The following is a 25,251-nucleotide window of genomic DNA, read 5'->3' on the forward strand; positions in this document are numbered from 1 at the left end:
ATTGCTATTGAAAAAAAACCTTGTTTCCTGTGATGATCAAACCAATTCAGCAAATAGCATTTCAGAAAGACATTAGGGCCTATATTCATTTATATCAAACAAACATATTTCAATTTGTATAAAGTTTTCTCCCGGAGTTTTCTTATAATAACCTGGTTAGCAAAGCGGAAAACTGAAAACGAGGACAATTGTTAGCCTTATACTGGAAGTGAGGATGATTATTTAGCCTGGCTTCACTAATTCCGGTCTTATTTGAGTTAGCTGAGCTAAAACACCATCATCGGCTGGACTAAGGGCCAATTATAAGAAAACTCTATATAGCACTTTTAAAGCATTAGTCTCAAAATTTTATAGTGAATATCAGAATCGGCTTGAGTCTTCCATGATCGGCTGCTTGAGTCACTGAAATTTGCTCAAATAGGGCCTATCACTCATTATGTGCTGAAATGCGTGTGAAGCGCATGAAAAATGTGACTTTCATCGCTCGGAGGGGCGCAGAATCGATGCTGAATTGGTCAATTCAGTGGCGCCCCCTGAGGATGGTGCCTAGGGCATGTGCCCCCCCCTCCCCCCATTGCTACGCCACTGTCAGAATTTCCCCAATTGGACATATTTATACAGAGAACATTAATTCCATTGTTTTAGCTACTGTACTGATTCCCCCCCCCCCCCCCTGACCATATCAGCCAATGTACTGTACTGTACCTTATTGCAAACACGTTTTGTACACCATTTTGAAAAAAACATGTTTCTTCATGACTATTGGAATCAATTAGCAAACTGTCGTTTCTCTACTTTCTCTACATCATGCTTGTCTAAGTTGCGTCTATTTTTAGTATTTGTATCAACAAAAAAAGCTATTTTAAACCAAGTTTAAAGCTTTTTAGATTTAAACATAGAGCTGACAACAGGATGTAGAGAAACTATATGTAGATCTGGAACACAAAGGCAACCCAGAACACAAAAGACGTCATAAAAACTGACGACAACATCAAAATGCTGATGGTTGGTTTTAGACAGGAAATATAGCCAACATTTTTAATATTAAACCACACATTATTTCAAAGGTGAGAACAGTCACTAAATAATTTATTCAAGGGTGCAAATATTATAAGTTTGAGATTCAGTAAACTTTAGCAGAGATAAAACTATTTATGATTGATGCACTTTAAGAGTAAAGGAACTTTCAGAGATCAAGCAATGACTAAGTAAATGACGAAAGATCTGTAACATTTTCTGAGAAGCTTAAAAATGGTCGATAGATCGGGGAAATACGCTTATTTCTTTTTAGAAATTGCGGCAAAATATGTCTGACATGTCTTTGAGATCATGTCTCTTAGACTCTTATTGGCTTTGCATGGAAATCCCACAGATCTGCTGCTGGAGTTACCTACTTCCAGACACTCCTCCTTAATAGCAGAATGCTAGGCTAAGGAATGGGAGACTTGCAGGGACTGCCTTTTGAGGAGAGCGAGAGCAATCGCTCTCTACTGCTCTCCTTAAATCGGATATAGGAGAGTGATTTTTAGCTTTTCTTAGTTGACCATTCTCTCCTTACATTTGATTGTAAATGTTCTAAACAGCTCTTCTTGAAGGCTCTAGAAGAGCTATTTAATGCTCTCCTGCAAATTCCAAAAGACAGTCCCTGGACCAGCCTGAAAGCATTCATCACTGAGCCATGTGAATATGGTGAAATTCAAAAGATGGAGCACATCATCGATTTTAACAAATTAACCATCTAACCATGGACTGTAGAAATTCTACAGTCCATGATCTAACTGTACGGCAGCATGCAGCAATGTCTACATCTTAATTAAATTTTAAAATTCAAATTCAAATTTTGTTATGTCAAGGCCATCTCTCAAAACATGCTCATGTCATGACAGGCACAGTTATTTAACCCAGATATGCTTGTACACAAACAGAATGACATCTGAATTGGTTGAGCATGTAAACTTATACTCCACAACTTCCGGTCAAGTTATCATAAATAATTATCAAATGGAGGTTATGGAACTGCACCACACGGAATGAGGCTATTGGGCCTCTTTAGCCATCCCTCTAATTACAGGTGTTTTTGCAGCATCCAAGATGAGCAATTCCCAAGTCAAGTGTACCACATTAGCTACTTGCCCTTTTTAACACTCACAAATGTATTTGAGCGACACATATTTGGACTGATTTCACACTCAGAAGTACAACATTGGCGCCTGATAGTCCACACTTCATGTCCTTGGGCAACTGTTATTAGCGCGTAATAAGGTGTATGTGAATTGGAGAATGAAATTTCTGTTTTCAGAGAAACCTGAAGATGACTTCTTTTTTTTCTTCTCCTTTTATCGGAATAGTATTTGCTTTTTATTTGATGCATGTGGAAATAAAAAGGATGCATGGAGAGATGGTATGTTGTTGAGTGTTGTGCAATTTATATCTTCATGATCATTGTTATCATCATCATTGTAATGGTTTCCATCATCATCATCCCATCCTCATGATATTGATAATCGTCCTTAAATGCATCATCTTCTTCACCAAGATGTCATCATCTTCATCATCATTATCATCAGATCATCATCATCGTAATGGTTTCCATCATCATCATCATCATCCCATCCTCATGATATTGATAATCATCCTTAAATGTATCATCTTCTTCACCAAGATGTCATCATTGTCATTATCATCATCATCATCATTATTATGTACTCATTTGTTTGTTTTGTTCATTTGTTTGTTTGTTTGTTTGTTTGTTTATTTGTTTGTTTGTTTGTTCGTTCCTTCGTTCATTCATTCACTCATTCATTAATTCATTTATTACGATTGATCAATTCATCAGCCAACAGAGAGATTGATTGATTGATTGATTGATTTTAAGGTTGTACTTTTATAAGCTTCTATATTGTAGCTGGCAAAAGTATAGTACATTTATGTTTAAAACCTTGTCACAATTTTCTTACAATCAACTACTGACGACTAAGAATAAAATAGATGCACACCCCTTTGTCCAGGCTCATTGTTGGAAATCCGGACTTTTAAAGTGTCCAAATGTGAACAAATCCAGCAAAAAATAGTTCAAAATCAGAAATACTCAATTGAGAGACTCCTTTTGGCACCTGTTATTTTTCATTGATTTTAATTGCATTAGCTTTTTCTTGTAACATTGGCAACTGGAATTCCAGTCATTTTCAAAATCCAGACATATCTTTTACTAATTATAATTACTCTTCTATAACTGGGTGTGAACATATTTTCTGGAATATCCCCAACGCAACACATTGCTCTTAATTAAAACAATTAACAGATCTTGCTTTAAGTGTCCATCAAAGCAAAAACGTCAGAGAGGAATGACTGGAATCTGACACAATAAATGAAAGCCTCATTGATCGGTCTGTCTCATTTTACTTTTCTAAAGAATCTATTCAATTCAAGCTGTCACACTACTTTACACTAATAACATTTACAATAGCCCCATTGTAACATGACAAAAAGACAATTTTTATCTGGTATGTCACTAATCTGTAAACTATATGGCATCTATTCATACAGATTTTGTTCAAATATTTACATTCCATTGATCATTTTGTGGATTTCCTTTCGTTTCCCATAAATGGAATGGATAGGAGTTATCTGTGGAAATTCTTGAAAAGAGAACATCTCTTTTAAAATTAAGAGGGGGGGGGGGGATAAACCCATATACCCCTGAACCTCAGAGCCCTCGCACTTACTGCAAGTGCACCCCCCCCCCAAAAAAAAAATTGCAGAAGTATAAAAAAATCCCAATTTGTGAACATAGCATGCAAGGCATAATGTGCGAGTTGTGAGTTAGAGTTGCGAGTTGGAATTTGCAAATTTCATCTCACAATATCAACTCCAAAAGCTTCCAAAGTTGCAAATCAACTCGCAACTGCTCTTGGCAACTCACAAATTTTAACCCCTAACTCGTTGATTTTAACTCACATTTGCTCTCGCAGCTCGCCCTCTCAACTCGCAATATTCCTTTACCCCTCTTCAGCATAGCAAAGCAGGATTGCAATGTACCACAATCCTGCACTCAAGTATAGAATACTTGACTTTGACAGCTAATTGCTCTCATTGCATACAAACCTTCAGTACTACTTGCACAATAAAATTCTCTTCCGTTTCAATTGCACTCGTGAATCTTTAATAATGTTTGGACTTCACTGTACAAGTGCGATACTCCACTACCTCAATAAACCAAGAGAAAAGAAGCACAATATAAATGACAGCTTTCCCTTCAAGAAATTAGCTCAAACCATCCTTTGATCATTTTGCCGCTTTGGAAGTTCCGTTTCTCTCCAAGCCACTCAGTGACTCTTGCACAGGCCTCGAAGGCAAATGGCAGTATAATCAGATTAACACAAGTGTTAGGTGCGCCATCAGGGAAGAGACTACAGACAGCCCCAAGGCATTTTTTGGTGGATGGAGCGAAATTCAATTAAATCCTTCGCTGATCGTCTACACGTGCGCTAGCTGCAAACGACAGACTTTACAACTGTAATCTTGAGCGGCTGGAGGTGTAACTGATGGTCTCATTATTGTAACAATATTTGTTTACTACTAGGAGGAGCCTGTGACCTACAGAATTTATTGTTTTTAAACAGCGTCCAGTAAACGATAAACTGGATTTTTGGCCCCATTTGCAATGGAAAGTGGACAGGAAAATGCCATTTAATAACTAAGACCAGAGACTCGTCTTCTCTGCTTAGACTAATGATAATAACAATAATCAATTAACATATGCAGAATAAATTGCAATATTAAAATTTAATGTAATGTATAAGGGCCAAAATGTATATAATATATATTTATTTGTAATTATGAAATTAAAAACAGCTGGGTTTTTTTTAGGGGGGGGGTTGCCAAAGTGGATTGATTTCAATAGATTTTTTGAAAAAAATAATAAGAAAATTTTCAAAATGTTTTGCATAAAATGTTCAGATTTTCTTTCAGATTTTTCAACCTTTTGGTGATATTTACAGGGTTATTTAGCCTTTTCCAGAAAAAATTACAGGTCATAAAGTTAGCAAGTGAAACCAAGTTTTGCCCTAACTTATTTATAGATTCTAAGATCATTTTTGAAAATAATAATAATAATTTAATAAAAATAAATGTGTGTATCAATGGGGGCATGCACAATTTTCAGGGAAGGGGGAGAAATTGTCCAATTATCCCGCTAACATCTCTTTTTAACAAAAAATAGCTAACCATGACCATGATAACATGGGACAAGTGTACACAAACTATACACACCATGCAAATCACTTTATTTTGGCCCATAATTAATTATATAAAGGGAAATTGTGGTCTTATAGGGACCTAAAAGATGGTCCATATTTAATGCACTAAAAATGTTTCATGCAATGATACAAGACGGATTAACAAACATTTTATTTTATTCCAAGGAGCATCTAAATCTATCCCAGTTACTTTGCTGTGGGGATCCTTATGAAGATTAACACTTAGTCATCAGTCTTTAGTTCATAATCTGAGGTCTAAACGTTCATTGCCAAAAGGGATGTTCATGATCTTTTTTTAATAGTTAAGATTTCATTTTTGTGTCCGATTCACATGAAACATTTCCCTGTAGTATATATGTTGTTCCAAATGGTGATTGATGAACAGTAAAAACATAAAATTTAATTTTCAGTTAAATTTAAAAAAAAGGCTGACCCCTTACATCAAGCCTTGGGATCTCCTTTATAGAACCATACCATTCCTTTTATGTGCGGGAATGTGCCTACTTTAATTGTCTCAATATTTGAGTGCAAACATCGCTAGGTCATGCTGATCTCCAACCTGGATTTTAATACATAATAACATATTGTTATATAGATTGAATGAATAATTACGGCTTATTATGCATAACCTAAAGAAAAAAATTTAATTAAAATTGATGGAAATTTGAATGCAAGCTGCAAATTTTGCACAATTCATGATGGTTAAAACAGTGGTTAAAGCCCTACATGTACATTTACATGTATCTGTGAGAACATGCCAATTCATAAATTGGCCATTCTGTGACTTTAATTTACACTGCATAGTGTACATGGTGTACTCATAAATAATATGCAATCAGATAAGGGGAAGAAATCAAGTTTGTCCCTAAATGAGGCTGGTAAAACTAGTCATTTCATGGCTTGTGATGTGTAAATGATGATACATATCTCCCATGGGTGCCTACATCTAGGTTAAATGGGAACTTGTCAATGCAAATTATATACATGTAAAAATATGATAATGTGCATTCTCTTTCCTACTTGGATTTATTTATTACTTCCTTCCAGTTTAAGGTTTTGAAAAAGAAATTTATATTCCTAAAATGAATAATTTCTATTTAGGAGGCTTATTATTGTCTGTGCTAGGCTGATAAAAATTTTGGGGATAGGGGCCGGGGGTACTCAAGTTTGATTTTGGTAGGGAACCAAATTGAACCCAAATTGTCTTATTACAAATTTTCCCAATTTTTTTTGGAAAATTTCGAAATTTTGGCCAGATTGAGGCAAAATTTGGCTATTTTTCGAAAAAAGGACCCATTCATACACCAAAATCGGCTTAGAAAAAGGGGGTCATTGATGTACCAAAAGGCCGAAAATGCTACCCATATTAGCGGCACGTCATATGGTCATTTGTACTAAGTACCCCCCCCCCCCCCTGGGGACAGGGGTAGGGGAAGACTTGTTAGCTGTCCCTGGATCGCATCCGATAGCTTACATATATGTCATTACTACATTATAAGCTATATATTGTAAATATTATAATTCATTAAAGATTGATAAATGCCCACCTAAATTGATACCCTTTGCATTTAATGGAATGAAAAGGGTACAATAATTCAAAGTCCAAGTCTGAACTTGACAAAGAATCACTGAACTGATCAAATTGCTGTGTGTACTATATAGTAGTAGTTAGGTCTACACTGCAATTTTGCTATCCTGGCTAATCTAAGGGTAATTGGGACTTTGGTAAACTGGGTCACCCCAGGCTGCACAGTGTCACCAATGATCAAGTTCCTCTCCTTGATATTCAAATCTTTTCTTTCCTGTATCAAGGTTTTGAACTTGAAATCCACGTAATATCATAAAATCAGTTTCAAGTACTTCATGTCAAGTGCAAGTCAGAAACGCATCCTGTTAAGCTTCCCTCGATTTAATTACGTCTTTTCGGCTGTTCAGAGCACCTGGCGATGTCGCTATCAGAAGTGAAGGAGTACAGAAGAAAAATGCACAAGTCATGGTTTAATAATATGGTCACAATGTTGTGATTTTTGTATTTTTCAATTAGGCCTGCAGTATGACAAACATATCTTGGAATAAATTTGCACTCTATTAATTTACAACAACACTATCCCTTAACCCTAAATTCTAACCATACTCTTTTCAACCCTTAATATCTAAAACATATCCAAAATCCTAACCCTGTTTTCTATTTTAAAAAATAACACAGGATGTGAAGGTACACAAAAGAGAAACAACAAAGCCACAGTGTAGGCCTACATTTTGTACCCATCCAGTGATTTGACCATTTTAAAAATTGATATCTTCTAAATTCATTTTTTTGTACCTTTTTTTTAATAACCGATGTTTTCTTCATTATTTTGTTTTCATTTCAAAAATACCTAATAAAAATTTTAATGACTTATCATTCCCTAATTAATCAATTAATTAATTAATTAATTTCCATTTATTTGTGCCTATTTTGTTTATTTGTTTGGTAATAGACTGGACAAATAAGTTCAAAACCTACAACTTTTCAGAAATTTTACCGGTCTGTATTACTAGTGTACCATTGAAGCAAACAAGGAAAAACCTCATGCCAAAACTTTATGTAGATTTTTGTCAATACTGCAACTCTCCATTGTGACAACAAAATGGTAATGAATTAATTCCTTTGTCAATAAAATTTATCATTTCATTTTCTCACAGAATGTATGTTAAATACACTTGAATGAATTTCATTTGCAATCCCATTAATTAAGAGTCACTTTGCAAATTGTTCCACTAAATTAATAAATTCTAAACTGAGCTGAATTGCGGCCCCACAGACCTGAATATTTCTAAACAATGGTCATGATGCGTGTTATAATCCTATAAATTACAATTCAATATCGTTAAGCTAATTACAATCAGAAATAACTGCAGAATATCCAATGAGCCACTCATTTACAAAAATCAAACATCTTTGCACTTACGGACAATATATCTTTACCAAATATTGACAGCAACTAGGTAAATTAGAGGTCAAAGCACTCTGAGCGCAGTTAATAATGCAATTATCTTGTTTGTTTCAGGTCTTACTAATCAATTTATTTTCTTTGTTTAACATTTTTTCAAACACCTTTGGTACCCAAATGACATCAAAATCAAAATAGACTTAAATGGGAATGGGATGTATAATTCAATAAGTTTACATAAAATGCAAATTATCCTTGATTGATGTAAATTCACAATTCAGAGAAAGGAATCTTGTGATCCTTGTGATCAGTGATGGTCTTGACATCAGGAAATCTGACTTTGACATAAATAGTCTGACCTGATAAAGCAAAAAGGATGAATTCTGGACATTTTTATTTTGAGATTAGGCTTTTCACAAATAATTCTTAGTTTACTGTTGACCGCCCGCAACCAAAATTGAAAATTGCCAAATATTTAATTATTGTATTTATATTTTGCATTTCTCCTTTAAAAGAGTCATTAAAATGACTTTTACTTAACAGCATAACTACACCTTAGGCTAATGAAAGTCAATGTTATGTTTAGCGTCACCCGCCCGCGTTTGGATTTTCTGGCCGCGTTTGTGATGCCAAAATCCCAAAACAATTCATTATTTTGTATTTTGTACACAATTAGTTTCCAGTGGGGACACAAGCACAAATGCCAATGATAAATCAACCTATTCCAACATAAAAAAGAACTAAAAACAAGATTCTGTCATCAAATTGAACTATAATTGGCCATTACCCCAAGGAGGGCTGGTTTGGGACCAATAATGTGGACAGTCATTTAGCAATTTATGGCCTTTTAACTGGTAAGAGAGCTGGTATAAATACCTGGATGGTGAAAAATATTTTTAATACAAATTTGTTGGTTCATATGCCTTCAAAAAAGGCCTACTGTTGATTAGAGTTGTTTTAATAGAATATTGGAGGGTATATAGTGCGACAAGTGTTGATGAAGTGGCTGCTATTTTGTAATTAATGAAACGCTGCAAAATAATGAATAATGAATAATGAAAAAGTTGCCTCATTGTGGTTTGAAAAAAATGTTACGCTAAACATAACATTGACTTTCATTAGCCTTATACTATGTGTAAAAGTAAGCATAGTAATAAAATAATTAAATGCCAGCTCCAGTCAAAATGGGTTGATAATTGGTTGCGATAACTAATACTACATAAAGAAAATAATAGATAATTAATAATTAAAAGTTACCTCGTCCTATTTTTAAAATCTTGAACAGTAAACTCAGAATCAATTGTGAAGGGCCTTATGGTATTTTGGGAAAGGCAGCTGCAGGGCCGGATTTACCATTGGGACAGATCATATGGGCCCGGGCCCAGGGCCCCACAAATTTGGGGCCCTCAAACTTCCCCTGCACATATGAAAAACACTCATATTTTGGGCCAAAATATGGTTAAATTTCAAAATTTTGTGCGCTTCGCACGCACTAGCCCTTTCTATAGCAAATTTTATGTTCATTTTTGGTTAAAATAGTCTGAAATTGGATTTTTTTCGTGTGCATATTAATTGTAAATCTGAACAATATGTGACCCCTCGGCACAACTGAGCCCGGATGTCGCCAGTGCCACTATTGAGATATGCTCCATCGAACTTAACAATAAACAATAGGAAACAAAGGATTTATTGACTGTTTTATTGATTTTTCACTACTTAAATGTCAAGTACTATAGACATGATATACATCATTTTAAAGCTAATTTCAAGCAGAATATTTTGGTTGAATATCTCAAAAATGATGATTGGCGACTTCAGGGCTCAGTTGTGCCGAGGGGTCACATATATGCTTGTCTTCATCTAAATTCGCAGCCACTGTCGATAGTAGGCCCCTATACATAAACCAAAACTTGGCCACTTGAGTGCACAATCTGCACATGCCTTCCTCACGGTGACTTTGGGGCCTCCAAATTTTGGCTTGGCCCAGTGCCCCCAAAAAGGTAAATCCGGCCCTGGGCAGCTGCAATTGCTGCAGATTAAATTTTTCTAAATTGAAATGCCCATGCATAGTACGATGATACTGTTAGGATTTTGTCTAGATACCTAAAACCACGACTTTTTCAGATGGGGGAAAAGGGGGCAAGTCAACTTTCAGGAGGAAAATTGGATGAAAATGGTAAAAAAGGGCTAAAATATACAAAAAAAAGGCCTAAAATCTTAAGAATCAGACTTCTTTGCTCCCATTGGCTATGCCAGTACCTGAAACACCTCCTATTCATAAATCGCATGACGACCAGATCTTTAATGCGCTGCAAAAATCAATATCACCATTATTTTTAAAATTAATATATTTATTCATTCTGCTCAACATTACTTAATTACGTTGGAATCTTATTTGCATATTATAATCATACTAGTAGGGGCTACATGTAAGTTACCCATCTACGCATTAATTAATATTATTAAGCCTACATGTCAATGCCTTTTCTTTTGTCTCATCAACACCAACCTGTCTTTCAGTATCATGGTCACTGCTAAACATGCCATGTAATGTATATGCTTACCCATCACCATGGTAACAGAACACAGAAAGTATTCAACACACAAATCTGCATTGATGCGCATCACTATGGTTCTTTTAAAAACAGCGTGACTTTTACTGCATCTTGTATTAAACAAAACAGGTGAAGGCGCATGCTTGTGGTTTCATTACAAATTGCATACCGGTAATGAAATTTTTCTTCAAAGTGGGTTTCACTTTAAGCCCCACTCCTCCATTTTGTCCGAAAACTGCAGCCTATTTTGGTACATATCAGCTACTAAGCCCCCCCTCCCCCTGTCCACCGCATGAGCCTCCAGAGGTAGCCTGAGCAGTGGTGGCGCCAGGGGGGGGGGACATAGGGGGCAAATGCCCCCTCAGTCAGAACTCCTGCCCCCCTGTTGCCCCCCCAGTAAAAACACAAAATTACGAATTATTCATTTTGGCCCCTCAATGCCCCCCAGAAAAAATTCCTGGTGCCGCCACTGAGCCTGAGTTCAGGGTGCACCCCTGATTATATTTTGGAATCACATTAATGCAGATTTAGTAGCTGGTGTAGAAATCTTTCGACGGTCTGCGATTGAATCAAGCGCACCTAATTATCACCCTTGTTACACTTGATAAATAATGTCACTCAAAACTAGAAGATCTGGAGCTTAAAACTATGACCCCGTTTACACAGAGCCTGAAGTCGACTTTAGCCGACTTTGAACTCGACTTCATTTGTGTGTAAACAGGGTCGTCGCATTTTGAACTCGACTTCAGAAGTCGACTTGAATGATGACCGAGCAACATTTGTCGAATTCAAAGTCGACTTCAAACTCGACTTTTGCAGTGTAAACAAACACGTAATTAGAAGTCGACTTCATAATGGTAATTTGAAACATGAGCAAGTGATGGCATAAAATTTGAATTCATAATTTGTCTTGAAGTCGACTACCGTGTAAACACCCCGTCAAGCAATAATTTATGCTAATCCTTAGTCGCAATCTGAATTCGATGTCGCAATTGAAGTCGACTTCTCTCTGTGTAAACGGGGTCCTAGACTCTAAGAACAATGTAGTGACATCTGCTTGGTCTTTGTGAGCCTTCACTAATCCACGATGTGTCAAAATCATTAATATTCCGCCATTATCATCATCACATAAAGGGCTTGACTTAATTAATGGATAAATTAGTATGTTGACACATTTTAATTAAGAATGTTTCCTACACTGGCTATCAGACAGTCACTATGATCCTTGAACACCTACCATTTGGTTAATTCTTCACAACTGAATCTGCAGACACTGTCGCCTGTGTCACACTTAGAGTAAATGTACGTAAATACGAAATCAATTTAAATTGTCTCCTTTTGATCCTACACTAATCCAAGACATATCAAAATCATTAATATTCGGCCATCAGAAACACATTATGGTTTGACTTAATTAATGGACAAATGGACATGTTTTAATTAAGAATATTTCCTACATACACTGGTTATCATTATGATCACAAAGATCCTTGCACACCTCACTGGGTCCAGGGCTAGGCTATCTACTGAAAAATTCAGTCAAACCTCTGATATCTGGCCATCCCCAAGCAAAATTTGCATTATTATGAATAATTATTCTACACCATTGTTCTATTAAAAATGTAAACATATGAAATGGATCCAATCTCTGCTATTGAGCTATATTATTAGAGCACAGATTTCTGTCCAGGATCTGTGCATAGAGGGTATTGATCAAACAACCCTGGAATTATGCAAACTTTCGGGCCTCATAACTGCTAAATTGTTATAAATTAATCTGTGAGGTCAAATTTGGGCCAATATGCTCATTTTTGGCCAAAAATCCCCAAAACATTTTTTTTTGCCAAAAATATTTGAAATTTCAGGGTTATTTTATGATTTTTTGAAAATAAGTATTTTTGGTGAAAAGTTCTCAAAGTTGGATGAAATTCAAAAAAATAAACACAGGGCTCCCAGATATTTTTATCTAAATTTTAAAAATTAATTTAAAAAAATTTGGCCCAAGAATTTTTTGTTATGTTGAACGAAAAAATTTAGGCCAAAAAAATGTTTTTGGGATTTTGGGCCAAAATTAGCATTTTGGCCCAAATTTGACCTCACAGATGAATTCAAGTCTTTGCCATTCTAAATATGTATACTTTTATACACTTTATACTTTAGACCAACAATTTAGCAGTTATGAGGCCCAAAAGTTTCCATAATTCCAGGATTAAGACCACCGGTAAGTTCAAATTTAATTTCAAATTTCATTCCAGTGTCATAGAAAGTATGAGATCACCATGTACATCACCACACTTAGACTCACAGCTGATGGAGTGCCCATTTCAATTGAAGCATCATATTTCATTTCACTTTCATTCACCATATTTGACTTTTATGATTAAAATTATCTCCCTCTTCCAGATAGCTATAATTAGCATCCCAGTCCAACTTGAACTTGAGCTCCCATGTATCTCAGGTTTATATGGCAAGTTGAGCTGTCCTATCAATTGTCTAGCTGATGATTGATGGCTAGTCTCTTAGGAATAGGGATCCTGTGTTCAAAATAAGATCCTGTGAGATGTCTAACTATCAGAACGGACGTGGCATTGACAATGTCCTGGACATGGCATTGACTATGTCCTGGACATGGCATTGACAATGTCCTGGACATGGCATTGATAAGTGAAGTAGAAGCAGTTTGCCAAAGTCATACGTATATTAATTTCAATTTCATGGTACTTCAGTAGCAAGTCTTCAAAATCGGAAATGCAGATCAGGCCCTTCACAAATGATTTTGAGTTTACTGTTCCCTCCTGCATCCAAAATTGAGAATTGCAAAATATTTAATTCTTGTCCCCATCCCCACCCCTCCCCCACTGTGTGAGGTTGTATTTTTATGCTTTTTCCTTTATTCCTTCCAGAATATAATAGCAATAGTCAAACTGAAGCAGGCAGTCCATTATGCTCTTGGTATGTTTTCGATGTGTTCAAGTGATTTGTCAGAGCATCAAAAGAACATGTTTACGCAACGGTTTTTTTAAGAACACGTCTAGAACATGTGTTTCAATATCAATGTGTTCTTGTAGAATATTATCAGAACACACTATTGGAATATACTAAGAACACATCAACATCAAGAACAACGTTAGAATACAGCAAGATGTGGACGTGGTCTATGTCTGTTACATTTCCTTTGTGTTCTGCATGTGTTCTTATTTGCATCCAATGTGTTAATTCTGCCATTTTGCAGCAGTGCAGTGTATACGACTTTATTTTGATAATTCACTCTTTGCCTGCAATATGAATTTCAAATAAATAAATAATATGGCTATCCGCATACAAATGTACATGTACAAAGTCATCATGTACATGTGCAAATCAATATTGGTTCAGTGATTGTATCCATAGAATTAACAACATGTTTACAGTTCATAATCATTTGTAAGCAAAAGTGGGTGACATGTCCGATTTCAAAAGCAAAGGTCGTTTTTATTTTGCAAAATGCTAGCATACAAAAAAGATATGTAGAACTGCATCATTGGCATATGCATGTTGTATCATAGAAATCAAAATATTATTAATCCCATTATTTGGCATGTTGTCTGCTTGCTCCATTTTTAAAGGTCAGTGACCTGTTCAACAGCCTCATCCCCACCAGTGTCGTAGCATGGGTCATCACATTGGGGGCACCAACCATGATTGGGGGTCGCGGGTCCGATTGAGGGGGGGGGCACGTGCACCCCGTGCCCCTATGACGCTACGCCACTGTCCGCCAGTGAAAGTAAATACCCGAGATCCATATTCCACTGTTGAATCACAGAACGTAATTCAAATTTGGCAATATTTTTGCTAAACAAATTAATCTGCAAGAATGTTTTTTGTAGATAAACATTTTTAATATCCAGTGGTATAAAAATTTCAACTTATTTTGAGAAAAGTAGGGGGATGAGGCTGTGGATCACGAAATGCCCCTTTAAGACTCCAATGTGTTTCTTTTTGTGACTTCAAATTAGTATATATTCTCATGACCATTTTTGGTAACTCATCAATTTTCATAATTTCAACATCAGTCTGGCTGGATCACATTTATCACATCTAGTATTCATAATTTAAACCAAAGACTGACTGATATCAATTATTTACACTAGGATCCACAACATCCTCATCAATCAGGGGCACAGTTCTTAAAGCCATATTATAACATTTCTGTAAAAATAGATTAGTATTTATTTTCCATAAAATGTTAGCTTTTACTGTCAGATATGTCCCCTTTTAATTTTGAGCCGAACAAGTGAGATAAAGCATAGAAAATTGGAATTTACTACTAGCGCCGCGCCCGCCCATGCATGCTACTCTCGCGGTTGTAATACGGTACTGTGCATATACGTGTTCGACTAATATTTCCATCGTAATAATAAAACGCCGGTTCCATCATTTTATTCAAAATCTCGGATTTTGACAAAACTACAGCACCTAAAGTCTTGATTTTTGCAGAATATCTTTATTGACTAAAGTACAATCGTGCAAAAACCAGAATTTAAAAAATTTTTGAGGGCGTTCTCCTCAGCAAATGTTATAATATGGCTTTAAACCCCAATACATTTGTACATTCATTGAATGACCTTTGAAAATTTGGGTACAAAAACTCATACTCTGCAACTTGAGGTCAAATTTTGCACTATGATTTATAATTGAGGTTATTGGACTATGCCATTGGGATGAGGCTATTGTTGTCCATAGTGTTTATAATGAAACAAGCACTGTAGCTTGGAACAAGTTATGACAAGATATGAAAGAAGAAGACCCTTAACGATCATGAGTGCAAAGACAAACAGATGGTAAGTCGTTGATCCATGGTGTTAAATTCTATGTAATGGAATCGTATCATCCAGAGTATTGCCATCCATTGTTACTCACTCATTTTTTGTGTTCAAGTGATAATGCAAGTCTTGATCTGTGCATAAAAAATATGGAACAAGAGCCTGGGGCATTTGTCAACAATTTTCAGAATGGCAGAAAAATGAGGCTATATCAAAAACTCAAAAACAAATGTGCTGCAATTTATAAGTAAAATTAAATTTTTAAAATGATAAATTTCAGTCAGTCTCTTTGAAATTGAGAAATAATTTTAAAACTTCTTGGCAGTGGTGGAGTGGCAGTGGTGGTGCCATGGGACGATGGTGGCATGGGGAAAATGCCCCGGCTCCCCAACCCCAGTCATCAGAGGTCTTTCTCCCCCCCCCCAAAAAAAACAACATTTTTGGCTGTAATTTTGCAGAAATTCAATGATTTTTGACCCCCTCCCCCAAAAAAAAAATTCATTCTGCCGGAATCTGCCCATGCCCCCCTGGAAAAAAATTTCTGGTGCCGCCGCTGTTTCCTGGTAGAATATAGTAGACTTTACCCTTCATTTTTACATTTTTGTAAATGTTATAAGTTTGTTGTTTAATTTTGGGACTCAAGTGTTCCCAAGCTTAAATACTCCAAATAATGGCATGCAATCAAAACAAAGCCCTTACATGTAATTCATTATTTTTTCAAATTGAATGAAATGTTATGAGAAAAGTTAAGCCCTGCAATCCAAATATTCAATATTATGACACCCTATGATGCTGATAGGATTGATATACTGTCAATTATTGGTGAGAATTATTCTTTTCTAGTACAAAAGTGTACATCATAATATGAATTAGTGAATATTGTCAGGGTGCATGTTATCATTGTTGTACAAATATTATATCAATAAAGTCAATTTTTTTTTTTTGAATAAAATGTAGCTCTGAATAATTGATGGGTCTGATGATAAAATTGTTTCCGCCTCTTGAATTGTACATGTAGAAATTGAGAAGTGACACGACAGACCCTAGAAACATGGTAGACAGAGCAGAGGGGTTGTGTGCCATGAGGAGGGAGCAGGCATGGGGGGGGGGGGTGATGCCCCCAGTCAGAACTCTTGTCCCCCCAGTATAAACCCGAAGTTACTAACACATCCACTCTTTGCAGCAATTTTGCACTAAATTTGGTGATACCCACCCCCCCAGATATTCACTTTGCCTCCCATTCCCCAAATAAAAAATATATATTTCTGGTTACCGTACTGAGCAGAGGGGTGCCAAGAGCTAACCCATTGCATCTTCTAATTCAAAAGAGACATGTAGGCCATGTTTATACACCAAAGTGATCTTCAAAAGGGTGATTTAAACAGGGCTCAATTTCTAGGGTTTTAAATGCACAAATGCATGTACATCTAACTTTGGCTCTGTGCATGTAGAATTTTGCCTGTGCATGCAAAATTTTGTGTTATTCAGCCCATTTTGTGGAAAATATCAGAGTTGTGCATGTAATTTTATTTTCTAAATCGACCCCTGTTTTATATCATGGGTTAACCATGGGGAGGCTACATGTAAGTACTTGACATATGCATTCAGACTTGGCCTCCTAATGTCCAGGTAGTGGGGTGCGGGTGGGGGTACATTTGTAGATGAAAGGAGCGAAGCATTCTATCCCCCTCCCCAGTCAGAGATCTTGCCCCCACCCACCCCACTGCCCCCACAGTAAAAAACCCCAAAATTACGAAAATGTCCTCTTTTTTACAGCATTTTTGTGCACAAATTTGTTGATTTCCCCCCCTGAAATTCACTTTGCAACACCAATGCCCCCCTCCCCGAAGAAAAAAAATTCCTGGCGCCGCCACTGACAATATGAATTGATAAATGAAATAAGCATCAAGATATCCTAACAATAGCTCTGCTCACTGCTCACTACACACTCGCTATTTGAGGGGCGCCACGGTTTGTGAACAGGGCTAATATGCCGGTCACATGAGAAGATACACTGTCAAATTCATAAGCAAGCTGTATTCTCATTTTAAATTGAACATGGTGAAATCCTCATACCATAGTACATTGACCCCACAAGTTTCTTTTCTCATGCTTGAAATTCATCTTCAAGAAGCATCAAAATAGGGTGTCTAATATAACAATGACAGATTGAAATCCCAAGGTAAATAAAACATACATCAATTTATATGAATAATTGAGCACTAAGCTATAACATGCCAATATGGCAATTTCTTGGTACGCTGAAGAACTGGTTTAATTTCAAAATTATTGCTGTTGAAATAATTTGCTTATCAAATTGAAAAAGTACATCATACTCATTAAGCTAATACAACAAACATATCAATTTCAATAATGAAATTCAAGAACAAAATCTGCTGTAGATGCACAGCAGAATACAGTACTCTATAGACTATACTCTATTAAAATTAACTTTTTCATGCGAGCCACAGAGTTGAGTACCTGTGCATGAGCACAATCTGCTTGCTTTGCTTCGTAAACAAGATTAATCTCCAGTGAGCGTAGAGACTTGTTTAGTCCCGTTTCTAATCCAGTAAAGTACTATGTTAAATTAATGAAATTAGTCCAGATTTGACAAGTGTTTAAAGGCTCATTGAATAAAGTAAAATAAAATAAAAAAGTATCAAGACCTGGAGGAAGTAGATGGGAGAAATGAGAGGGAGAGGGGAAGCTGACTCTTAATATCTTAACCCATTTTGATTTAATTGCTTTTTAAGATATGTAAATACTTTTTATTTTTGAAAATTAAAAATGACATAACAATAAAATATATGTTGGTTCATATTTAGTACTAGTACTGCAGCCTCATTTATGCTGCATTTCATAAATGAAATAAATCTTATTATGGATTGGATACTATATGAAATTGTTATACCGGTATTAACTATTAAAGCACTGGAATAATTATTGTAAGCAATATATCCTGGCAAATCGTAGGGCATGAATTTCATCACTTGAAAGTCAGCTGCATTTATCAATCCATAATGCTTCACTCTCTCTCTCTCTCTCTCTCTCTGAGTCTCAAGGTTAAATTCATCTCCTCAAGATGGCATGTAGAAGCCTACAGCTGTACAGCTGCTAGCTGTGGAGCAACACAACACTTGACTATCCATAGCAAATTTATATTTTCACTGATCATGCTGATTATGATGTGAATTTACAAGAGCTATATATGTTTTATCCTGTGACATCCGAGGGGGTACACTGGTGATAATGATGTCATGAGCAACATGTATATTGCTGCGAAGACAAACCTGTAAAACTGAATTGCTGTCCATTATTTTTACAATTTATTCTTTTTAAACATGAATGTCATGTGCCAATGGTTTTAGTAAAATTCAAATTGTCCAAAAAATAATAAAAATTTTATTGTCAAACTTTAAAGGAGTATTTCGTGATCCTAACATCCTCTTTTTATGACATTTTTCAGTACATATCCACGAAAAAAGCATATTCCCAAAATTTCAGTTGATTCCGATATTGCGTTTGCGAGTTATGCATGATTATGTGTATTACACTGCTCCATAGACAATACGTTGTAATTTCGTTCTGGTGCACCAGAACGAAATTCAAATTTCATGATATCTTTGCTAAACGAATTAATCTGCAAGAAATATTTTGTACATAAACATTATGTAGCCAGAGGTTTTCAGTGATATAAAAATCTCAACTTTTTTTGAGAAAAGTGGGGGGATGAGGCTGTGGATCATGAAATGCCCTTTTAAGGATTATTGTTATTTGAAATAACCATGATAACAGTAGGAATAGCTTTAATAAAAGTGAAAAATTTGTATAAATATTCTCATTTTCACCATGGACAAATTTACAGACTCCACTCTGTGCATGTTGCTGTCCTGGCCTGTATCTAGTACTCCTATATAGGCCAACACAAATAATAGGCCCCTAGCCTATACAATTGGTAGATCTACAACCAAATATGCAATAAATTGTGGTTTAGTGAAAAATTAAATTTATGAAATAATCTATGTAAACAATGACATGTAGGCCTATGTTTGTCTCATATCCCTGGTATTCACTCGGACATACCCCCCCCTCCCCACACACACACACACCCCATGTGACACCATCACCCCCCGGCCATCACTTCCGTGCCATCACCTCAGACTCGTGTGCATGATATAAATATTACCCCCCCCCCCTGCATAACACAGACACACAAAACAATTTCATCAATTCGAAATGAAAATGTAAAATTTATATGATAGCTCCCATTTTGTTAAATACTGACCTAAGTGACATTGACTAATGGGAGTTTAGTCACGAATTTGGTTATTCGATTCATACTCACTGCAGGAATTTCAAATGAGGGTACCCTTACCTTCAACGAAGCCACTATATACCATCACAACGCACATGACTATCGCCACACAAGCCCGTTTCCACGGCCATTGGTGCCGCATCGCTCTCGGTGATGTGCCGGTCAATCTGGCGCTCAAAAAGCCGATCATTCTCGGCGTTATATTATAGATCCTTACAATCAATCACTGGGTATATCCAAAAAATGATGTAATAAATCCAAAATCAGGTTTAGTGTCAGTTTTACAGGATTAGATCCATAGAAAATAAGCTTTTCTTGCTACATATTTCCCTCCTCGCTTGTGGCTTCCACGTTGGAATTGACAGGTTTTTCATTGCAGTGTTGCCAGACAGTGTTGACGTTAGTCAACACCCAATTTCCCACGCACAAATCCCAGCTGCGCAATGGACATAGAGCGAGAGGTGGGGACACGGGATACAGCTGGGCGTGAAAAGAGACAGAATTAGGTATAAATTGGGCTTGTTCGCTTTGTGAGATTTTTGTCCGAAATTATGCTCCAGAAGCATATGCCTCAGGAGCATGGTCCTGGAGCAATTGTTTTTTATGAGCATCCAATTTGAAATGTACAGCACTGCTTACTTGCCCATTTTAAGGGAGGGGTAATGGGCAGGAACCTAGTTTGGATTCCAGAGGGAGTGTGCCTGCAAGAGACACAGCCATCAGAAAAGGAAGAGCTCAGATCGCGCGCCTAATAAGTTACAGTAGTTCAGAAATTGATATTTTTCCCAGCCTTGAAAACAATTAGGCAGAGCTGGGAATTGAACCCGGGACCTCGCGGTTTTGAAACTCAATGCATTACCACTAAGCCAACTAGCTTTCAATATGAAATAAAGCATATCAAAGTTAAGTAATTTTTAAAAGTTCAAGAATATATTTCAAATAAAGGAACGTCAACACCGATTTTTTTAATTGGACTAGACCCCTCCTATCGACTACATACTTTTATGAGCTTTTATGCATACATATCAAATCATGAGATGCACGAATTTCAAACCTAATATTTTGGCATATTTGTAAATTTTACACAACGTCCAACTTACACCTCGGATTACACCTAATTGGAATCAGCCAAGTTCGTTGTCTAGATAGAGCAACTAACTTTGATTAAATCCACATAGAACACCACAGTTAAGCGGTCAAGATATTATTGTTTTCTTTCATTTTATCTCGCTACTTCTGCTTCAAAATTAATGTAACAGGAAACCTTCCTGACAGTTATTTACTAATATTATAATTATTGTTATAATTTTTGGAATAACAAAACTTCAAATTTGCCCGAAATCGTATATTATGGCTTTAATAAAAATATGAAAACTAGGATTTTAAAAAATTAGTTAAAATAAAATCTAAAATCAAAGAGAGGTGCTAGCGGGGTTCGAACCAAGATCGAACTTCCAAATATTTACCACTAAGCCATAGGGGCCTACCAGTGATTTGATAGATTCGGTAATAATAGCAATTTTATTCCCACTCAGTGGCTCACTCGTGTATTCTATTTCTTGAATGAATTAACACCGTCCAAATAATGTAACACAAACCTTTATGCTAACTTTAAAATTGTTTGAACGTTGGGAGTATTATTTTCAAGGTAAATATTAACCGACAATTGACAATGAAAGTTTCTTTGCAGGAAAAACATCGGCCGTACATATCGCGTGACAGTAGTCACCCACAAAGATAAACATTTCAACATGTTCAATATACGACTAGCACTAGGAATATACCCCAACCAAAATTCATGAAATTTTCAGGCAAGCTAACTTTAGTTATACTATAACATGACACCCATTTTTGATTTAGACGCTTTTTCTTGCTTGATGATATGGCATTTTTGTGTTCGTGACATGCAATTTTTCTCATTTTCCGAGCTACTTTGGACATGTTCAAGCTTCTTTATTTTCCATTTAATTCAACTTTTACATGCTATTTGTTGCTTTACACACTGAATGTTAGATATCTTATCTGTGGTCAAGGTACATAAATGGAGCAGTGTCATAATCTATTAGGGAAAGATAAACACTATTCAAAATATCAATAGACAAGAAGAACGGAATTTAGAGATTTGTAATTGAGTAGTCAGATGAATAGGCATTATTTAACAGAAGGTTCTTTCCAAAACCCAATCGTAATTATCCTGTGTCTTGAATAGCTATATAGCCCACCAATCCTGTGGTTAAGAGGCTAGGAAATAATTCCTAATATCTCATACCCTAGTTTGTATGACTTTATCTAATCTTGCCCCACATGCATGACAACTTAGTATTTAGCCCTTAAACCCGGCAAAGAGTCTCTTAAATGTAGGAATTTTTTAGCCTTTTTAATAAACATGTTTGCAATTGGCTTATAGCCATCACATGCTGACAATACACATAACTGATTGGTTAATCAAAACTAGCAGGTCAAGGTCAGGCCTAATCACAAAGTAAACATATCATCTGTATAGAAAACTATGCAGCAGGCGATTTACTTCAGAAAATTACTACATTGCACAAAACTAAGTCCATTATCTATAGTTAATTGAATGTTTATTGACTCTTGTAATAACCCATGTGTATAAACCTGTATAATATTGGTGTTCATAAAAATTAAAGCAGGACCATGACCCTGACAAAAGCTAGTAAGAGCAAATGGCTGTGTAATTTGTTTAGCAATTTTCTTCCTAGTTAATATAGCCAAATTTGTTTCCTGTATAGGTGGCTTAATAAAAATTCCTTTAAAAAAGGAATGGGGCGCCCAGTGTGACCTTGGTCGTGACGTGGTGAATTTCATGGTGTTTAGATTTGGTATTATTATCTCTTGCAAACCCGGTGATGTGGTCGACATGCCTTATGTCGACATAATGTCGACGTCGGCACGTATGCCGACATGTCGACATCAAAAATCATGTCGACAAAAAAAAAAATTTTTTTTTTTTTTTTTTTTTTTTAGTTTTCAAAAAATATTTTTGGCCAGAAAAGCAAGTTATAGGCCCAAACTGACTTGTTATTCAAGGTTGAAACCAGAAAATACTGCTACTAAAAAAAAAAAAAAATGCCAATTTTTTTACAAAGTTGGATGAACTTGTACATTTTGATTACCTTTGCTTCTATTGAACAGTCAGGGACACATTGAATTAGTATGCATTGCTAGCTGTTCAATAGAAACAAAAGTAATTAAAATGTACAACTTTTTCAACTTTGTAAAAAAAAAATTGGCATTTTTTTTTTTTTTTTGAGTAGCAGTATTTCTCTGGTTTCAACCTTGAATAACAAGTCAGTTTGGGCCTATAACTTGATTTTCTGGCCAAAATTTTTTTTTTTTTTAGAATTTTTTTTATGTCGACACACTGTCGACGTCGGTATACGAATTATATCGACATGTCGACAATAAAAAACGGTGCCGACCACATCACTACTGAGTGCGGCGGCGGCGGTGACACCTCATTATAGAAATCAGACCTGTCGATAGGTTGTAAGAGGGGATAGCCTTTTCCAGGCACAAATTGGGTAATATATAAAGAAAGTTTTGCTACTTTGCAACACAATAAAAACCCAAATGCAAAATGAGATCCTGTAGAAGGCTACCGAGGGGGCTTAAAAAACTAAATGCAAAATGAGGCCGTTTTTAAAAAATATTGTTTTCCATAGTCAAGACGCAGGTATCATTATTAAGCCGGGGGGGAATGAAACAACTAAAAAAAATTGCCTATTTGGGCCCCCGTCCCTAGCGCTATTTGGGCCCCCGCCCCTAGCGCAAGGAAAAAAGAGGAAAAGGAGAGAGAGAGAGAGGAAAAAGGGAGGAGAGAGGAGAGGAGGGAAAAGAGATGGGGAATCCATACGATAAACAGTACCATACGATTTAATATTATCAACAAGCCTGTTGGGCCCCGCCCCCCTATAGTGCAGGGAAAACAAAATATGTTTCTTTTAGGGCGCCTATAATCCGGTTTTTTTTTTTCTTTTCACTTTTTCAAACCACCTGGTCTGAGCATGGAGGTAGTAGAGAAGGAGAAAGCTCGCACGCATTCTATTGTACAATCATAATTGCCGCCCTTTGAGGTTTCCAGATCAATGTTTTGATTATGTAACACGATTATCACTTATGATCTTTGTGTTGTATACATGCATGGTCGCACACTTGTGTGCGATATAAATATGATGAAACAGCATAAGTCATTCTAACTTGATGAAAATGATGCACATTATGCTTTATAGCTCTTTCATTGGCTAGTTAAAAAGAGGGCTCAGGACGCGGTTTATTTTGAAACCTCGGGGGTGGAACAATTATTAAAGTTTTGGGTAAACAAATAAAATCGGACCAACCCGGGCAGTACCGGGCAACACTGAGATACATCTCGTTTGATGGGAGAATTCCTCAACTTAACAATGCGCAATTTATTTTAATAAGATCTTCGACTTTTAAAACAGTGCTTAAAACAATTTTACCCGTCCTTAAAATGTTGTAAACTGCACCATTCCATAATAAACTGTTTAGAAACATTCTGGAACAACATGTTTCAACATATTAATCTAAAAAAACATCTTATATTAAATGAAATATGAATATTCAAGTTCAACAGCTAAGTAAATGTATGCGCATCCATAATACATGTTTTGCGCATACGTGATTTACTTGTCACTAAATATGAACCCCCCATGAGACGGAGTCATTGCAGAAATGATCGGCGATGATCATTAGATCAAAGGTATATCTGTCTCTATTGTGTTTACAATAGGATTTACGTAATGCGCTTAACGCGAGCTCACTCCTTATACCTTCATGGTCTGAGGGGGATGTACTCCCCTACCACTCTGAAAGCTGTGAAAAGTTAAGCTATGCATGGTGTGGCTTGCCAGAGTTGCCGCATCCGGGGACAAGGGCCAGATTCCATTCTATTAAACATTGACGTATAGATTGGCCAGCTATTATCAAGAACTGCTCAACACGACAATATCGCACACGTAGTACTATTAAGACAACGACACTACTTTATACGCTATTCAAACCTAGAGTCGTATAAATAAGCGATTTGTCACGATCGGAACTGAATCACCATTATACGCGCGTATAAAACGTAAAATCAAAACCCATTTAAAATTAAAATATCATACGGTAAGCATACGGTCTGTCGTATGTTTGGACTAATATGCACTACCATTCGTCCTATATTGACTATCCGGGAAAAACATTATTTTGCTAGTATAGATGGCAGTTCTTACGTCAACATTAGAATCAGGCCTGATTAGAATTGAGGGGGTAATTAAAAATCATCTCACATAGGCTACATGATATGCTCCAGCAGCGTTCGAAATAGGGCCGGTCAGCCGGCCATTGGCCTGTAACTTT

At 36.3% G+C, this 25,251-nt stretch overlaps 1 protein-coding gene across 1 annotated transcript in view; it reads right to left on the bottom strand.

Annotated features, from left to right (window-relative positions):
• The window catches only part of LOC140136962 (uncharacterized), a 90,147-nt gene extending 69,938 nt beyond the window's left edge, over positions 1-20,209 (bottom strand). The window contains exon 1 of the mRNA XM_072158626.1: positions 19,927-20,209. Coding sequence (XP_072014727.1) covers positions 19,927-20,056 — 130 coding nt within the window. The 5' untranslated portion in view covers positions 20,057-20,209. The remainder of the gene's footprint in view (positions 1-19,926) is intronic.
• Positions 20,210-25,251: the final 5,042 nt, after the last annotated feature.

Source organism: Amphiura filiformis, chromosome 17, assembly GCF_039555335.1.
Source record: "Amphiura filiformis chromosome 17, Afil_fr2py, whole genome shotgun sequence".
In the NCBI taxonomy this organism is placed as follows: Eukaryota; Metazoa; Echinodermata; class Ophiuroidea; order Amphilepidida; family Amphiuridae; genus Amphiura; species Amphiura filiformis.